This window comes from Sycon ciliatum, chromosome 3 (genome assembly GCF_964019385.1).
Source record: "Sycon ciliatum chromosome 3, ocSycCili1.1, whole genome shotgun sequence".
In the NCBI taxonomy this organism is placed as follows: domain Eukaryota; kingdom Metazoa; phylum Porifera; class Calcarea; order Leucosolenida; family Sycettidae; genus Sycon; species Sycon ciliatum.
This window is the reverse complement of record NC_088645.1, coordinates 8,033,841-8,052,744: the sequence shown is the minus strand read 5'-3', so window position 1 is coordinate 8,052,744 and position 18,904 is coordinate 8,033,841. Positions and strand designations below refer to the sequence as shown.

Here is an 18,904-nt window from a genome sequence, read left to right as displayed (position 1 = left end):
TCGGCGGGGAGTAATTATTTCTCGCAGTGTACGGATTGTAAATGTAGCTGGATGTAATGCTAGCTGTGCACTGCACACCGGACCTTTAGGAAAGAGATCACGGTTGCATGCTTTTGGTTAGGAACTCAGGGAAAAAAACTGATAAGATGTCACGTGATGTTCTTGAGGAGTTGTGAAAGTCGAAGCAACTTAAAAGGAGAAAAAAAGGGGGAGAAAGTGATATGGTATTTTATCAACAGAAATACGAATGCCGCACCACACAATCGTCAAAGGACAGTTGCAGCATATTACAAAATGGAAGTTCACCCTTATCAAAACGAATACAAGACATCAAATTAATTTAAAAATCAGTGAGAGCATAAGTAAGCTCGTATCCGATGCTTCACCTTGCCTGGAGATGAGCGCGTATGTCATCTGCTGATTAGACGATGGTTGCTATGACAGCGGAGAGGATGACCATGGCCGAGCCTGGACGAAGGAAAAACACAGAACGCCACGGCGCGTGCACGATCAGTCAACTTTCGACTAACTACAGAGTGCAATTTCAAATTTTGGACTTCACGGAGAATTTCAAAGTGTTAGGAAATTAGCAGCCACATGCCACCTACTGCTCTTTTCTCTCCGAGCCTCAACACTTGCAAGCCAGATATGAAAGAAAGAGTGTTTATCTAATACTAGAGTGGGTTCACACCTATCACATGACCATACACCGGGCAGCCATGGTGGTTCCAACCAGGGAGTCGTAAAATACCGGTATTTTACGACTCCCTGGTTCCAACTCCACTCAACCCCTGCATAATATACATGTACATGTATGGGTCACATGATGTCGGCCATGTTGGTTCCACTGTTCACAGGGCATGACCACCTACTGCGTCACGTGACGAAGATGTGAAACCACTCCCAACCCCTAACTTGGAAAGCAGATATTAGAGATGCACCCCCCCCCCCAAAAAAAACAGGTGGAATTGTGCAATGAAAATTTCAAAAAATAAATAAATAAAAGTAAAATTATCGTATCCGTTCCCGAAGGGAACTCACGTTCCCAAAGGGAACTCACGACGGCGGCTAACACCCGACAAACCCTAGCAAAAAAGAATGCATCCATATTCTTGGAAGGGACACACAGCGTCACAAGAACGATGACATTTGAACATCTCCTGAACTTACTTGCAACAGCGACTAGTTTGATGGATTGGTGCAGACCGGTATCGGTGTTCACCCAGGAGATCACCATCATCGAGGAAGCCACACACGACAGCGAATGGAAGAGATAGCAACAAAGAGACAACGCAGGTAAGGGCATTGACACGCAGAGGGCATTTAAAAAACACTTTCACAAGAAGCGGTGGGAGGTGAGTTGATCAGACCCACCACAAAGTGGTCAAAGAGCGAAAAACCCATTCCATTTGGATCTGCTACTTGATCTTAGAGGGTGGGGAAAACTCGGCCTTCAGCCAAGTCTCACGCGAACCGTGAACATTTTTTCACCAGAATTACCCCACGCCTTCTGTGAATTTTTAAAAAGAGATTACGGGGAATTTCAGACTGAATTCCGAGTCACACTAGTGATTACCCTCTGTGATTTTTAAAAAGCGACTTTTGTGGAATTTCAGAGCGAATCCCCGAGTCACACGAGGGATGTTCCGTAACAACTTGTTCAGATCTACCTTGTACTAGTATTTGGGAAGTCGCACATTCGGTCAGCGGTCCACGTACCATGGTCTTTCTGGGGCTAAGATAGAACATGTTGAGGGGTTGCTTTGGCACCCGAAGTACCACACCCTGTCTGCCTATGCCCTGACACATTGGTGATATAATGTGAACTGATCCGGAGCGGCAGCTTTGCATACACATTGGACTTCACCCAGAACAACTGTACATGTACGCCACTGATAGTGAATACTGTTAAACCGGAAAATTTCGATGGAGATTTATTTTCGGTAACTTCGGTACATGTACAGGCAACTTTCACCTAAAATAAAACGCGACCTAAAAAACATTCAACCATGCCATGCCACATGGTGTGCAAAGTGCATTTTTGGATCTGGAAAACTGATCCACCGAAAAGTTCGCGCCACGAAACCGTTGATTTTGGGAAATACCGAAAATATTACACCACCGGAAATTCCCGGCTTTACAGTAGGCTCGACAGCGAATATGACGAAACATGAGAAAAAATGCATTTAGAGAGGAACAAGTGGCGGCCAAACTGGACTGCAAGCATGCCACCAGCACTGCTGTCTTGCAGTCCCAGGCATGGCAACTTCGCTAATAACGACTGCGGATATGACGACAATTCGCGAATAACGACAGAATTTTCCATGCCCAGAGCAAAGTACCTGTATACATGATAATGAGACTTCGGGTATAACGACACTTCGCGGATAAGGACACTTTTCTGATGCCCGGCCGAGTGTCGTTATACGCAAAGTTGACTGTAGCTCGTGTATACCATAGGTACTACACAGTCAGAATACTGTAGCGTCTTGTATAAAAACCGGTCTCATTTTAATAGGAGCCTCTTTTGATTACAGGCCTGATTTCTTTAGATGCACTGTCGGCACATATCGTAAAAGCAGAAAATTTCCGTGGTGTAATGTTTTCAGCATTCTCCAAAAACGGTGGTTCGGCAGAGGGAAATTTTCTGCAAACCCGTTTTCCAGGTAAGTGTACTAGTACTATACCGGAATTTTTGGTGCGTTTTATTTTCGGTAAAAATTTCGGCACCGAAGTTACCGAAAATAGAACACCTCCGAAAATTTCTGCTTTTACAGTAAGCCTAGTTCTAGTGATGTCATACGTGTACCGTAAAGTACCGTTGATCCGTCCCCCACACCGTGTCGCTTCCCAGCTGGATTTTCGGCAGGGGGCAGGAATTAGATCAAGGCTGCCAAGTGCAGTACGGTGTACAACAACGTAGAGGATCAGACTCTTTACATGACTTTACAGTAGTCAAAAGGCGACTTTGGGGTTGCCGGTGGTACAAGGTCACCCCACCACAGATGTGCTCTGGTACAGGGCCACCCACATCACATACTGGCGTGTGCGAACTACGCCTCTGAGTCCAGGGACACAGAGCTGGACCAGTGGCTTTCTAGCACCCTACACGGCTTACCGTCAGCGGGGGCTGTTGTGTTTACCATAACAGCCGTTGATGTGTAGTTGGAGGCAGAAGTTGACACGTTGGTCATACTGCTGGGCACAACGCCTGAAAGTGTGAAGGTGTAGACAGAAAATGACCAGAAATAGAGAGATAGATAGAGCGCACATTGAAAGTAAAATATACACGATGGATGGGAATTGCTCAGAAGTAGTTTCACAGTACATATTATGTACCGTAGTGTCTCGTTTTAAAGCCGGTCTCATATATAGAAGCCCATTTTGAATACAAGCCTGATTTTCAAGATACACTGCCAGCACATACGCCTGGTTTTAGTGTTGCCATACCTACTGTAACCTAGGAATACCCGTCTTGTTTAGAAGCCTGTCTCATATAGAAGCCTGCAAAAATTCCCCCAAAAAGTCACATAAGCCGCGGCCTTTATACACGACTGTACGGTACATAGAAATACCTGGCCCTTTGAATAGAAACCTGATGTGAATAAAAGCCTAGCCCTGACATCGGCATCTACAGGAATAAGCCCGGCTTTAACACGCTACATTACGGTACATTGAAGCTACTTTGGAGCAATTCCTATCGCCATTATGTTCAATATTTTGTGAACTACCGGACCAATCAAAAACTGCGTCCGGCAGTCCTGTGGGTAAACATGGACCGTGAGCTGGTTCAGGGCTACATCATCGAGAAGCCCGGTAGTAAGTTACAAAGTTCATGTTCTTACACGGCATGATCATGTTGAACTGCACTCAGCCATGCGATTTTGCTTTCCCTGGCTGGAAATCAAGATGGAATGTTCTGGCGGTATTTTAGGGAGATACTAGCGAGTTTCTGCACAATGTAAGTACATTTGTAAAAAAAGTAGTCGATCAACGGAAAGTTTTATGTACAGTGCTTGCGGATCCGGGCTCCGCATAGTTATGGAATCACATAGCTGCCCTTCGCAACTCCAAACGCGACAGTGTACGACCTAGGGAGAGAGTCATACTCATGTAAATTTATACCCTAGTTCACTTACGGAGAACCTTTCACTAGTAGAGCTCAGATTAGTATTTTGTATTTATGGATTCTCCACAGGCCTTAGCCAAAATCGAGGGAGTCTCCGTTTATGTACTCTACGTAGATTTTCGTAATTGGAGTGCAAACTCGCGAATTCACGGGTTTTCCTGCCCACTTATGTAAAGTTGCTACGTAAAGTAGCTCAACTTTACGTAGTGCAGAACCTGTATATTTTAACTTTTGTAAGGTTGCTGCTCCTAATGTCAGAGCTCGTGAACGCTGCAGACTGGCTGGTACTTGAAAGACTCCTGCCTGCCCGATGATCCGGTGCACACACAAGACGCATGGTCCAACCTCCAACCCAGCCAGCCTGCAGCAACGGTGGGAAAATATCCACCAATGCACGTGCCCTCTGTCTAACAGAAACCATTATCAACATACTGTAGAGGCAGAAAATTTCGTCGGTCAATAATTTCGTCCAACTCCAAAGAAAAGGAGCTCGTCCGGTTGAAAATTTCGTCCATAGATCATAAGAGTGTATAGAAACGCTGGACAAATCGATATTCGTCCTACATTTAATTTTGTCCAAAAGCTCCTTGGACGAAAAAGACGAAATTAAATTCCAGACGAATATTTCTGCTTATACAGTAACCGAGAGTACATAACCCCGAAGAGTATGCAACAACCTGCACAACCTCTACACAGTGCAGCGACGGTAGAACTGGAATTCACAGCGTGTGACATGGTTCAATCAAAAGGCTACGCTAGCAAACAGCACAAAGTGACCACAAGAGAGTTTAACCCAAAGCAGGGCTGCATACAACCCTGTATCTATCCCATGACTTGATCATATTAATCTATCGTACCATTATATTTTTTCATTGTAGCCTAGAAGCTGTGACATCATTCATGATCCACAGCAAGAAGGCAGAAGTGAAATTAAGATGACATAACATAACTTATCATATCATGCACAGGGGGAAAATAATGGGTACAAGTTCATCCCGTGATGTTAAGCTCTGCCGTCGCATACCCCATAGCTGGAGTTGCACACTCGTGGAGGTTATGTACTCTTGATACAACATGTTTTAGTCCAGTCTAAGATGCACACGAGTGAACCAGAATGATTGGACAGCAAATGCATGCACCAACTCAGTAGTTACCTGTCGGAACAGTACACCACGGATTTGAGGGCACGGAACATTGAACTCCTGTTCAACATATGAATATAAGAGAAAAAGAGAGAAAGTGTGTGTGTGTGTGTGTGTGTGTGTGTGTGTGTGTGTGTGTGTGTGTGTGTGTGTGCGTGTGTGCATGTGTGCGTGAGAGAGAGAAAGAGAAATAGAGAGAAAGAGAGAGAGAGAGAGAGAGAGAGAGAGAGAGAGACAATCAACCTTATCCGTATTGACCTCGACTGCAACTCATTAGTAATAACGACACAATAGGGACCTTTCGCACCACGCGTACGGATACGAAACGATTGCTGATTCGTCACCTGCGTTCGAGGATTTGTCAGAGTCCCTGCGGAGAGCTCGTTTTCACGAATGGAAGCCTCTTCATTCGCGGCGAGCTCCGAATCCGTCAGATACACATTTTTTTGCCAGGTACACATTTTTTCCCTTGATTCCACGATCCATTCACGTGTGTGTGTGTGTGTGTGTAAACACCCATACGCCAAGCTACCAGCCATATTCGTAGTTGCCATGGACATTTGCACGACAACTTGCGAAACCTGGATCGGTTTTCAACGAAACGAGGACGAGCCGAATCAAACTTTCGTTTCGCATTCGATTCGCAGCAGACGCGAAAGGTCCCTAATCTTCAGATCTACCGTTAATGCTCCTTTGTTAATGCCCCTTTGTTAATGCCCCTTTGTTAATGCCCCTTTGTTAATGCCCCTTTGTTAATGCTCCTTTGTTAATGCCCCTTTGACGGCACACGTTCAACTTCATGAATAGCATCCAACGTTGCAAAACAGGCCGGGAGGGAAAGCGTTTAAAAAGAAAGAAATGGTAGGTCTAAGATGTAGAAGAAAACATGGGACCAAGTTATAAAGCAACTGTCCACGACTTTAGACAAGAAAATAAGCAGTGAGAAAGTGTGATCACAGGGCACAACACTGACAAGCTACTGAGACAGTCAACGACCAGACACCTACACCTGTAGCTCTAACACATCTCCAGTGCACAAACCAACAGCCTTCCAGCTTGGAAGGTTCACGGTTAATTAGGAAGGAAGAGGGGAAGGCCAAAGACCGAGAACCGAAGAGGGGAGGGTGCCTGTCAGTGGTGTACCCTGGTATCGCACTTTCTGGCTGCTTGAAATAAATCATGGACAGTTGCTTCATAAATGTGGAAGAGAAAAAGACATATGGATACGAGTTAAGAGTAACTCTCCATCACTGTAACAGTTTTGTGCCTAGTTATTGCACTTTCTGACTGTATAATAGTATCATGTTACAGTGATGGAGAGTTACTCTTAACTCGTATCCATATGTCTTTTCTCTTCCACATTTATTTATGGCTCAACATCCGAGTTTCAAGTTGCTTCATAACTCGTTCCCATGTGTTTTCTGCCATTTTACATCTACAGTCGACTCCTGATATAACGAACACCATAGTGCAGGAGAATCAGCTCTTTATAGCCGAAGTTTGTTATAACAGAAGTTCTTTATAGCCGAAGTTTGTTATAACAGAAGCACACTCACACTATGCAGGCAGCAAGTCATGACTGGCAAGTGGCCCGTGACAGTATGAGTGCACTCTGTTTACATGCGGCGCACAAGATTTGGCTCGTTGTAAACGAAAACTGCTCGCTATGAAGAGTCAGCTTAGCTTTGTATGGGTCAAAACTTCAAACAGGACAACACACATGGACAACGGTCCGCTATACAGTGAAACAGCTAAGACGACCGCTCAAGGGACCATCAAGACGTGGTCTCTGTTACCAGGCGGTCTCCTTATCCAGGGTCATTTGACTGGAAATCACATCCCTTGGTCCTGGGTTCAGTGGTCTTCTAGGACAGGTGGTCGCCTTGAAAGGTTTTACTGTATCACGAAACTCACTATATGCGAGTTCGTTATATGTGGAGTCTACTGTATTATTGGCTCAGTATTCGAGTTAAATAGTGGGTCTATTAATTAATCTATTACGTACCTGGATGACTAATGTTCTTAGTGCTTGTGGGGGTACCGCCCATTGTGAAGGCACAAGTAGGGTCTCCCAGCTCAGCACCGTTGGAGAATCCGTCGTTGTCACTGTCCATCTTGCAAAAAGTGGTAGTCCACATTCTATTGGCATTTACGAAGTCCATCCCGAACTGGTTCCCTGAGGTAACAAACATAGGAAAATAGGAAGCATAGGAAATCACCAGCTAGGGATGGCATTGAGCTATTAGTGAGTTTCTGCTACACGGAACTACGTACCAAACTCCGTGTCAACTGCAGTGAAGTTCGACACAGATCTTTCGGACGTTGTGCCGGTTCTGCTGTGCGTAGCATGCTCGAACTTCCCGCCACACGTACTCTGTGTGCTCAGTTTTCACACGGAGACCTTCACACGGAAAACGGTATGAAAATATCCGTGTGAAGCTTGATCCCATACCCCGGTGAGGTTTCCATGCGTACTTTGGTACGTTTTACCGTGTGGCAGAAACCCTCTATTAGCGGCACATTACCTGAAGTGGGGAACTGTCTCGGTTTTTGATTCGGAAGAAGACGGTCCTCCAACTCCCCAAAAGAAATTAAAATGGACGCATTATTATCTAGGGCTGAGTCGGGTAGCGTTTTCTTCGGGTATCGGGTTTGGGTAGTTTTCCACGGTTAGTATGGGTACCCTATTGGGTAATGTTTCCATGGTAACACCACAATGCACCCCTTCCCTTACAGACTGGGTAGAGATGCGGATTATTACATGAATTTGTACACGTGCACTATACATGATGTCATCTGCGACTTTGGGTTTTCGGGTACAGGTGGAATCCTGATAATTCGAACCTCGAAATGCCAGGAAAAAACTTCTAATTAGCCGGACATTCTAATTATCCAAACATGAACCCACAGCACAATATGTATATCAAAATGCGCTCATGGTCACGCAGAGTTGCGCTATGGACCTTAAACACAGATTTCACGGATACTGAACTGACCGGCACAGCCTGCTCATGCAAACTGAACCGACCAGTACAGTGTACAGTGAACTTCGAATTACACTTTGCTAACTTCGAATTATCAGCACAAATCCCACACATTTTCTATGTAAGTGGAATCCGTGGAACTTCGAATTAACCGGACATGTCTGGTTCGAGGTTCGAATTATCAGAAAAATTTATGTGACAGAAATCGGTCCTGGAAAACTTCTAATTAAGCGGGATGTTCGAATTAAGCCATATTCGAATTACCAGGATTCCACCTGCACTATTCTGTGCCCGACTACCCGAGGTCCTCGCGGATAGCACGGGTACCTAACTACCCGTGCACACCACTACACTATTCGTATTGCAATCAAGAGTACTAGCTGTGCAGTATAACCATGCTGTATTACAATAGTAACAAACATGCGAGAGAGGAAAGAAACCGGCTCTGAACACTTCTTCTTCTTCTTCTTTCACATGTGCATTTCACTTTCACCTTTCTCTCCCATGTTCATTACTATTGTCACTATAAGCATGGTTACATGATAGTCAGTACTCTTGATTGCCATATTGAGGTTTTTAACTTGTTGATGCCATCTTCAGTAGGTCCGTCAATCTACCACTATTGAGGTTTTTGTCTCCGAAACGCTTGTGAACGCATTATTATTCTGGTTAGTTGGTTAAAATTAAAGGGAAGTATGGTGGGGGCAGGCAGGCATAGTGGGATGGTCTAAGACCATGTTTGAGAAACAGAGGGTACCAGGTTCAAGTCCTGCTTGGAAGCGGAAGGAATTTTTCCAACCGTGCTGCGACCCACAGTTATTTGGGAACTTGTGGCCTGGCACGAGGGTAACATGGATGCAGCTAATGGGATTTCGGTCTTCGACCACTTGGTGGTGGGTCTGATCTACTCACCTCCCACCGTTTAGGCGCTGCATCTGCGCCTTTGATCCTAGAGGGTGGTGGCGTTCCCACGACGGATGCGGAAAACTGGGCTTCCAGCCGAGTCTCACGCGAACCGTGAAATTTATTTATTATTTATGGTCTAGAATCAAAATCTCATTACTCGTAGTCTTCAGGGCGCAGAGTTGAATGGTCTTGGTCCGAGGAAGCTGAGGCGCTTCCTTCCTCCTTTATTCCCAATCGACCTTGCCACTTCCACCGAAACTGGGTGACTACACCGTACTACAGATGGGGATGTATATGCAACATGGCACTAAAAGTGCCATTTCGTTCTTATAAGAGCACGGATAAACAAGTATAGTCTGTCGGATGCCGAGTCGACTGGTTTTGGTTCGAGAGGCTGCGATGCAGTGTTCAGCCCTTATTCCCAATTAAACACGGTTGAGGAAGCGGTCACGTGCTGATGTGTACACCAGATACCTGATCACCGTGCCTGCAGGCTACAACTTTCACACGAAGGCTCAACTCGAGTGACAGGACCTCATGCTAAAAAGGCTGTAAGTTGTAGCCTGGAGGCATGGTGACCAGGTGACTGGTGTACACATCCGTACGTGACCGCTTACTCAACCGTGTTCGAGTGGGAACATGGGAAGATTCTAGATCACTTCCCCTTTTTAGCAATCTCGTACGATGGCACTGCGAAAAAGCCATTGCGGCACAGAATGTGGAAGCCTCGTAAGTACGCAATCGACATCAGTATATCAGATGTTCATGTACCACTCGCAGATCTACCGCGCACTCTCAAGCTGTGTACAGTGTATAAGTGAAAGCACAATCATACAAACAGAACTCAAAAAGGGGGTTCATACGATTCTTCCCCCCCCCCCCCTCCCTCCCCACCCCCATGTCCCCGGTACGGACCTGGAGAAAATCAGGGGGTTCGAATCCGAATTCCTCGAATCTTTCGCTAACATTAGGTGACAAGCATAATACAGCTTCACCCGTTACTAAACCTTTGCATTTACCAAAAATGCTCTTTCATAATGCCACTTTTTGCGACATGACAAGCGACTTGCGACGCCTGCAACGAGCTGCGGCAGCGACACACGATTCGCTACCTTTTACGTTTCTGCAACATCCCTATGCAGTGCATGAGCTATGCATGTGCACCCAGAGTAGAAAACTGTTCTCTATTTGTGGTGTTGTTGCTGTTGTTGTTTCAAATCTTTATTCTCACGATAGCCAGTGGCCAGTAAGAGAGAAAGTTTTTGTTATTGTTGTTGCCGTTGTTGTTGAGTTGTTGTTGTGCATACAAGTACAGTCAACTTGGCTAATAACGACTGCGGATACAATGACAATTCGCGAATAACGACAGAATTTTCATGCCCAGAGCAAAGTCCATACTACCTGTATACATATAATGAGACTTCGGGTATAACGACACTTCGCGAATAAGGACACTTTTCTGATGCCCGGCCGAGTGTCGTTATACGCAAAGTTGACTGTACGCAATTGGCATGGTATCTTCAGACAAGGTGCGTAAGACTGCACAATACAACTCACCATTGCCGGATGGTGCACCGTCGCAACTTGAAGCATGGCCGAAAGACCGACAGAAGCTGTGTAGCGGTAGAGCACATAGACATACCAGCATACACGCACATGCACACACATGCACACACACACACATGCACACACACACACACGCACACACACACGCACACACACATGCACACACACACACACACACACACACACACACACACACACACACACACACACACACACACTACTACTACTACTACTACTACTACTACTATGTACAGCTACCCTATCGGGCCACGCCGCTCCCAGAAACGGGAGACAACGACAAGAAGAGAGAAGAGAAGAGAGAGAAATCGCAAAGTCAACAATATTTGGCATGGCGTTGCAAGTCCTGTGGCCTTGAGAACCGTCTTTCGCAATGCTCGCATTCATGACGGCAGTTGTTCCTGGCTGCACGTGACATCCGTTTCGCACGGTCACAGTGATGACGGCTCAAACCAGAACGAGAGCGGAAAGAGCGGCGACAAACATCACATCGAAAAGAGTCAGATTCATGGCGAATAGATACAGTGGGGACATCCGTGGACACAGGACAGCGATGCACAGCCAGTCCTCCAGCGCTCCTCAACCACCGCATGCACTTCATACATTGCCATCTTATGTGTATCTCGGCGTCAGCAATGGGAGAAGAAAATCTCATCGGCACACACACACACACACACACACACACACATGTACACACACATGCGCACACACACACACATGCCCACACACACACATGCGCACACACACATGCGCGCACACACGCACACAAACACACACACACACGCGCCGGGACTATGCTGGTCTGGTAATCTCAACATGCATACTGGATATACAGTACAGTCGAATGTCACTTATCCGGTCGCCAGTTATCCGAGCACGTCGGTTACTAGTATCCGACAAGCCCGGGAGTGGTTATTTTATGACTCAACAGTATAATTCTAAAAAAACTTTTTTTGTGGTATATTATACAGTGTAATATGCATTTACTTGAAGTAGATGTGGTCAAGTATGCTAACATGTATGTGTACATGGAGCAATTCATGAATATGCATGAATATATTTGGGTATTGTGTACATAAATCAGTGAAATCCAGCCATATTTGCACATAAAAAAATTAATGATATCAGTTATCCAACATTTCATGCCTGATTCCCGAAGTGGTCGGATAAGTGACATTCGACTGTACTGTAAGACATGTATATATAACGAGGAAGCAAATCTAACGTTTTAACGGATGACATTTCTTCGTTATAATAAGATCCGTTGAGGCCATACTGCTTCATATATGCTGTGTGTGGATATGGCAGAATACTGCAAGATCGTTAACATATCTTCTCGTTAACCTATGAATTTTGGACAATCGTTAAATTTGCGACTCGTTATAATAACATGTCTTACAGTACTGTAAAAGCCTTATATATAACGGAGTGCTAATTCTAACGATTTAGCGAGGAAAAATCTGTCGTTAAAATAGAAAACGTTAGACAGACATCGATGCATATTGTTGCTATTGAGCCGCGGTTGAGAATGAGTGAGAATCGTTACCTTTGGTACAGTCGTCCCTCTCTAATCCGGCACCTTTTGCTACGGCATTTTCTGCTGGATTAACGAGGAGCTGGATTAAGAAATCCTGCCCTCTGACCCGGCCCTACACAATTGCATGCATGTATCATACGTCAAAACGCAGGGTTTTCCGTGTCGACCCCAGTATTTGGTGCACGGCTTTATATTCTCAACTTTTCTCCAGGAATGTACACAGTGATAAAGTAAAACAGAGAACATGTTCACATGATGTATACGTACTCTTGCACACACACGCACAGTCGATTTACGACTGCCGGATTATGAAATCAAACTACGTGTAGTTCGAGCGATTCGTTTCAAAAAGTCACTGCCGGAGGCGGAATTCAAGTGCCGGATTAAGATGTAGGAATTGAACAAAAAAATCGGTTCTGTCAGAAAGTGCGCCGGTTGGCAAGGGTTCCGGATAAACAAGTGCCGGATTAGAGAGGGACGACTGTACACGTTAACTGGTCAATTTTAGGAAATTGTTATTATATGCGCATCGTTAGAATAATGGCTTTTACGGTATAGACAATATACAGTATAGTCACCTTCAACATACATACTGGATATACAGTATAGTCACTATATACTGTAAACGTATGGCCGGCCTTACCCGTCGTCTGTTGTTGGGTCAGGGACTATTCCGTCAGCAGCAGGGCTGTCGGATCCAGCATTGGGAAGCATGGCTCTATAAGAGCTCATTGCTGCTGCATAGTGTAACATGGCGAGTGCCATACACAGGGCTAGCAGTCGCACACGCATGGCCGCCATGCTTCGGTTTGGTTTCTGCTGGAGAGAATATCAGAAGCACACGCATTGCAACGTTGGTGTGCGTGCGTGTGAGTGCGTGTGCGTGTGTGTGAGCGCGTGTGTTTGTGTGTGTGAGTGCCTGCGTGTAAAATAATTTAATTCCCGTAGCTATGCAGAAGACGTTACTTCAGTAACGTGTGGCGCTAGCCAGGGTCCACACAGCTTTAATTTGGTATTTGTTTGTTTGTTTGTTTGTGTCACGCCTGGCGCTATCCGTATCTGACGGCAAAAAAGCATAGGATGTTATAAATTTTTCAATTCTCCTATTTTTTTCAGGAATATCCTGGGATTCGAACCCGCACTATCGCCCTACATGCATTCCACCATACACTTCGCATTCATACCCATTCTTCCAAGTTGCTTCACGTTATGATCTTGCGTTTGAAAGCCCTATTTGAGTATTGCGGGCAGCTGTATGTGGCCAGCTGTGTTTGATGGTACGGTACGGGAGACGGTGCCGTATTACCCTCGATCGTACCTGTCCCGTACCTATCCCCTACCGTACCGTGCCATCAAAGACGGCTAGCTGGCCACAATGCATATTCAAATAGGGCTTTCAAATGCAAGATCACAATGTGAAACAACTTGGAAGAATTAGTATGTATGCGAAGTGTATCGGGGGATGCATGCAGGGCGCGCGATAGTGCGGGTTCGAATCCCAGGTTATGTCTTAAAAAAAGGATTTTTTTAAAGAATTTATAACATCACGAAATAGTGGTTGCGACTTCGGCGATGATTTGTAAGAAAGGGTTTGCTCCCCACACCGGAGCTCGCGCTATTCCGCCGACTTTACTTGACACTTGACTGACTCACGACACGATGGACTTCTTGTGTGCTCTGGATGGCAGTCGTGAGTCAGTCAAGTGTCAAGTAAAGTCGGCGGAATAGCGCGAGCTCCGGTGTGGGGAGCAAACCCTTTCTTACAAATTTATAACATCCCTATGCTTTTTGTTTGTCTAGGTCATCAAGGCAAAAAAGCATAGCGTAGGGCCCTGAGCTTCCAAGCTCTCTCGTTTAATAGATCCGCAGTACTTGAAGTACAACTATAGAGCGAAGATTATGTGCACCCTTTGGCACGCAGGATCTTCTCCCGCCGGATCAGATGAAGAGTATTTGCGAGTAAGAGAATGGACACACACTCATCTAAAGCGGGATTAACAGAAGTATTTTTGCTATGCGATGCGCGAATCGAATCCCCAAATCGCATCAATCTCGCAGCTCGCGCAACCGTCACAACTGGCTCATCGCAGAAGTTGAGCTGGGCTCAATTTCTGCGATGCGACATTCGTGTGATGCACGATTTGGACCTTCTTCGCAGCAAAGTTGTACGAAAGGTTCAAGAGGGGCTTGAAGATTTGTTCAGTGGAGATCGGCTATAATGAATATTACATGTAAGGACCTTGGATATAACGACAGATCGAGTTTAGCGACACAGTTCTGTTTCCCAAGTCGTTTAGTAAGTCCTTTGTGAAGATCGGGTTTAGTGACAGATCGAATATAGTGACATTTTGTTCTCTCCCGAAGGAGTGCCGTTATATCTGATCTCTACTGTATAAGCTAGGGCGGTGTGTGCATGCCCAAATGGGTGCTCGTTATGGGCCATACCGTTACGAGCATCTGACCAATTTAGTCGGGGTCAAGCGATTATACCTACCAAGTAGAAATCTGACAAGCTTCTCTCTCTCTCTCTCTCTCTCTCTCTCTCTCTCTCTCTCTCTCTCTCTCTCTCTCTCTCTCTCTCTCTCTCTCTCTCTCTCTCTCTCTCTCTCTCTCTCTCTCTCTCTCTCTCTCTCTCTCTCTCTCTCTCTCTCTCTCTCTCTCTCTCTCTCTCTCTCTCTCTCTCTGTCTCTCTCTCTCTGTCTCTCTGTCTCTCTGTCTCTCTGTCTCTCTCCAAGTGTTGTTTGACCTGAATAAGAATGGTATTGCGCAAGTCCTGGGGAATTGTATTAGCTGCATTATGACATACATATCATATAATGTGATCCATATATGGTCACGCAGTGCAAACCTCCAACTAAAGACCACCTGCTACTAAAGACCGCTTTTGCTGGCACCAAGGGGTGGTCGGTAGTCACAGGTTTTACTGTAAGTCGAAAAAAAGAAGCTCTCCTATGAAATGCGTTCAGGGCCCATTTCTTGGTGGAAGTGGCAGTGAACACAATAGGGTCCTGCACATTCAACACCCAACCGGGTCTGGGATTCTACGAGATTCTACGAGATTTTTGCATCTGTACAGCGTGCATAAGGCTTATAAATGATACCAACTCTGTATAAAAAGTGAAAATACCCTACCCTGCCATACCATACCATACCACACCATTCGTACAGAACAGAAAAGGGTGCTCTGTCAAATCAGGCGTCGCAAAGTATGGACTCAATTATCAAAATAATAAATTTTACTACTACTACCGGTACTACTACTGCTACTACTACTCAATATTCGTGCATTTGTAGGGCAAATATTGCTAGCGACCTCCCCAAGCCCTAGCCCTTGCCTCCCACAAGTTTTTCTCATCTTTTTCTATTTCTTGTTTTTCATTAGCTTTAGCATGTTCATTCACATTCTTCATCATTTGTGAGAACTAGACCTGGTCTAGTGAGAAGGCATTCTACTGCCTGTAATTCTGGTGAAGTAAAATAAAGTAACAACAACAACAACTTTAACTACTGCATACTTCCATTATGGGAGCTTTTCCAAATAAGACAATGTCATCTACACGTAGAATAAACCAGTTACATGTGGGGCGCTCGTACCACCTGACTAGCATGACTATTATAGGGCTTAGTGCCGAATATGGGAACGCTACGCCACAACAGTACTGCCACTGCATGCACATGCTGCTGTCATGACCCGACCCCAAGGGTCAGTCAAAAGCCTGCGTTGCGAACAACACCAAATAGGACCGCCACGAAGTGTGAGCAAGACCCAGAATCCCAAGTGCACAATATATGCACGCCATCACTCAACAGCCCACCAAGAGTTCCGTTTCCAAGGACATACCTTGTAGGTAGGTCAGAGGTAAAGAGGAGAAAGAGGAGATCAAGATTGAAGCAGTACCGGAGCGAGAGGACGAACGTATAAAAGACAGGGACTTATATTCATAACAATAACTAACAACAACCAATCAGAGCACACATACTGTACTCACTAATCATATTAGACGGCGGGACAAGGGGACAAGTAACGGACAAAGCTAGATTCATAATGATTGAACGTCTCATAACGGCGGGATACAACATGCAAGAATGGAAGAAGATACTAGTTAATAGACTATGACAGTTGACAAGGCGCGAGATTATGCAGCATCGTAGTAGTTGTATGATTATGTACAATGTAATATTAAAGTGCGTATAAAGGCTACGTAGTAGTAATGTCTAATGATGTAGTGAGTAGTAATGACGTAGTGAATAGAAAAGATGCGGTAAGTTACCGTACTGTGCACATGCGGTGCTGGCGCGACTCGTACCCGTCAGTCAGCTGAGCGCTTGTCAGCTGGTGCTGGCCCCTCGTCTGCCAGATTGCTAGGATGGCTGTGCGTCGTCGACCTCGGGTCACGACACTTCCCCCCGTCGTCTCAGGTTTGCACACGTCCTCGTGTCCACGGCCAGTAAAAGACGTACACCATTCTCACACATACACCTACACACCACATGTACTAGACAACATAGAAAGAAAGAGAGAGAGAGAGAGAGAGAGAGAGAGAGAGAGAGAGAGAGAGAGAGAGAGAGAGAGAGAGAGAGAGAGAGAGAGAGAGAGAGAGAGAGAGAGAGAGATAGACATATCGATAGTGGAAGATCTAAAAGAGGATGAGAGAGAGAGAGAGAGAAAGAAAGAAAGAAAGAAAGAAAGAAAGAAAGAAAGAGAGAGAGAGAGAGAGAGAGAGAGAGAGAGAGAGAGAGAGAGAGAGATGGATACCTAGCGAGAGACAAAAAGGGGAAAGAGAGAGAGGAGGGGAGAAAGAGGGGAAGAAAGAGAGGAAATGAAGTACTAGGTACAACTTAGTACAGCCTGCCGCTAGCGGCCATCGCATATCCTGCCCCTACGGGCTGTTACGCTTCTTCTAGACATAGTCTTTCAGGTAAGCTGGCCGTCTTAAAGAACGCCTGGGGCGCCCGTCGCCGTCGGGTGTTATCTCATTATGAGAAGGTTCCGACCACCGCCCTTCATGAGGCAATCCACTCACAACCGGAGCATTCTCAAGCCTTTCATCTTGGGAGGTCCCTGCAGGAGGGCGGTCCGAAGGAGGGCTACTACAAGCCGGGCCGTTGTCGCAGAAGGACTCCGCTAAATTTGAAGCCAGATCTGTTTCATACAACCGGTCCGTGGCGTCTGGCACATAACCGTCAGCCCGAGTATCGGTGGTTCCTGGACCGTCAGGCAGTGTGCCTGTGGGTTCCGTATCCTCCTCCACAACTGGAAGTAGCCGCTCAGGGCGCACGAAGCACCGCTTCAACCGGTTGACATGTACAACCTGTCTCCTGGTCTTGTCTCCGACCGTACCGACAATGCGATATACCACGTCAGACAACTTATCCTGGACCTGGTGCGGTCCCTTCCATAGCCTTGCCAGCTTAGGAGTAGTTCCGACATGTACTGCTGGAACTAAGAGCCATACCAGATCTCCTGGTTCAAACCCAACCATCACTGCGCCCGAGTCATACAAGTGCGCCTGGTGTTGGTGTACAACGCCTAGTTTCTTACGCACTACACTGTGTGCGTGGTTCAACCGCTGTCGTAAGTCCTTGACATACGTTGACGATTCATCCATCCGGGTCATTGGGGGAACCCCATAGGCCACATCATTAGGGAGACATAGTTCCCGTCCAAACGAGCTGCCACCATCAGTTTTCCGGTGAGCACCCAGGATACCCGAACGCTTAAACTAGGTTTTTTGAATGTCTGTAGCTTGCGCTACAAAGTAGATGAAGTAACGGCACTCCTCCGGGTGCAGGACTTTGATATTTTTGGATTGGCCGAAACCTGGCTGGATAGCACTATTGGTGACGGAGAAGTAGCTATTCCTGGATACAGCCTCACAAGGACCGATCGCAGCGGCAGGCGAGGTGGCGGCACGTGTATCTATTACAAATCCACCCTGCCAATCAAACCACGCCCAGATCTAAGCGTAAGCGGCTTAGAGCTGGTGTGGGTTGACGTACAGATACATCGACAGCATCACCGTGTCGGCTGCGCCTACAGGCCCCCTGACACATCCGTAGAGTTTTGGACTGATTTAGAAAGTGCCATGCATAGTGCTGGCTCTTCAGCCACGTCTTTAACGGTGTTGGGGGATTTCAATGTGGACTTGTCCGCTAATCACCCCAATCATCAGCGAACCCATCTACAGAGCCTGTGCTGCACGTTCGACTTAACCAACTGCGTGGATGCAGTGACGCGCATCACTCCAAGTACGCCGAAAGGCACCCTTATTGACCTTGTCCTCACGGACAGGAAGATGGTATCCAGCTGCAGGGTGATACCTTGTCTGATCAGTGATCACAGCGCTGTGCTCGCCAACCTGAACATTTCAGTTCCTCGTGCAGAGACTCAATCGAAGCAGGCCAGGCGGATTCGGAATATAAGTATCCCTGAGTTCAGAATCGCTCTGGAGCAAGAACTTCAGCATTTCCCTTCCCTTCCACAGTCGTCAAGCGTGGATGATACGTGGCATGATTGGCACTCGCGCTTTATGACTGTCCTGGACAGGTATGCTCCAATGAAGACTGTACCACCGCGCCGCAAGCCTCTACCTCCATGGTCCGACCGTGAGACGTATCAACT

The 18,904-nt window shown here is 46.2% G+C and overlaps 1 protein-coding gene across 2 annotated transcripts in view; it reads right to left on the bottom strand.

Moving 5' to 3' along the window:
• Positions 1–18,904, bottom strand: part of LOC135811315 (temptin-like) — a 28,817-nt gene continuing 9,913 nt past the window's right edge. The window contains exons 2-8 of one of the 2 annotated variants that reach the window (XM_065324536.1): positions 12,926–13,101; positions 10,719–10,774; positions 7,277–7,447; positions 5,284–5,331; positions 3,119–3,211; positions 1,171–1,182; positions 1–468 (exon numbers count right to left, since the gene is read on the bottom strand). In XM_065324536.1, coding sequence (XP_065180608.1) covers positions 422–468; positions 1,171–1,182; positions 3,119–3,211; positions 5,284–5,331; positions 7,277–7,447; positions 10,719–10,774; positions 12,926–13,083 — 585 coding nt within the window. In that variant the 5' untranslated portion in view covers positions 13,084–13,101 and the 3' untranslated portion in view covers positions 1–421. The remainder of the gene's footprint in view (positions 469–1,170; positions 1,183–3,118; positions 3,212–5,283; positions 5,332–7,276; positions 7,448–10,718; positions 10,775–12,925; positions 13,102–18,904) is intronic. The other variant, XM_065324535.1, reaches the window with a different exon arrangement.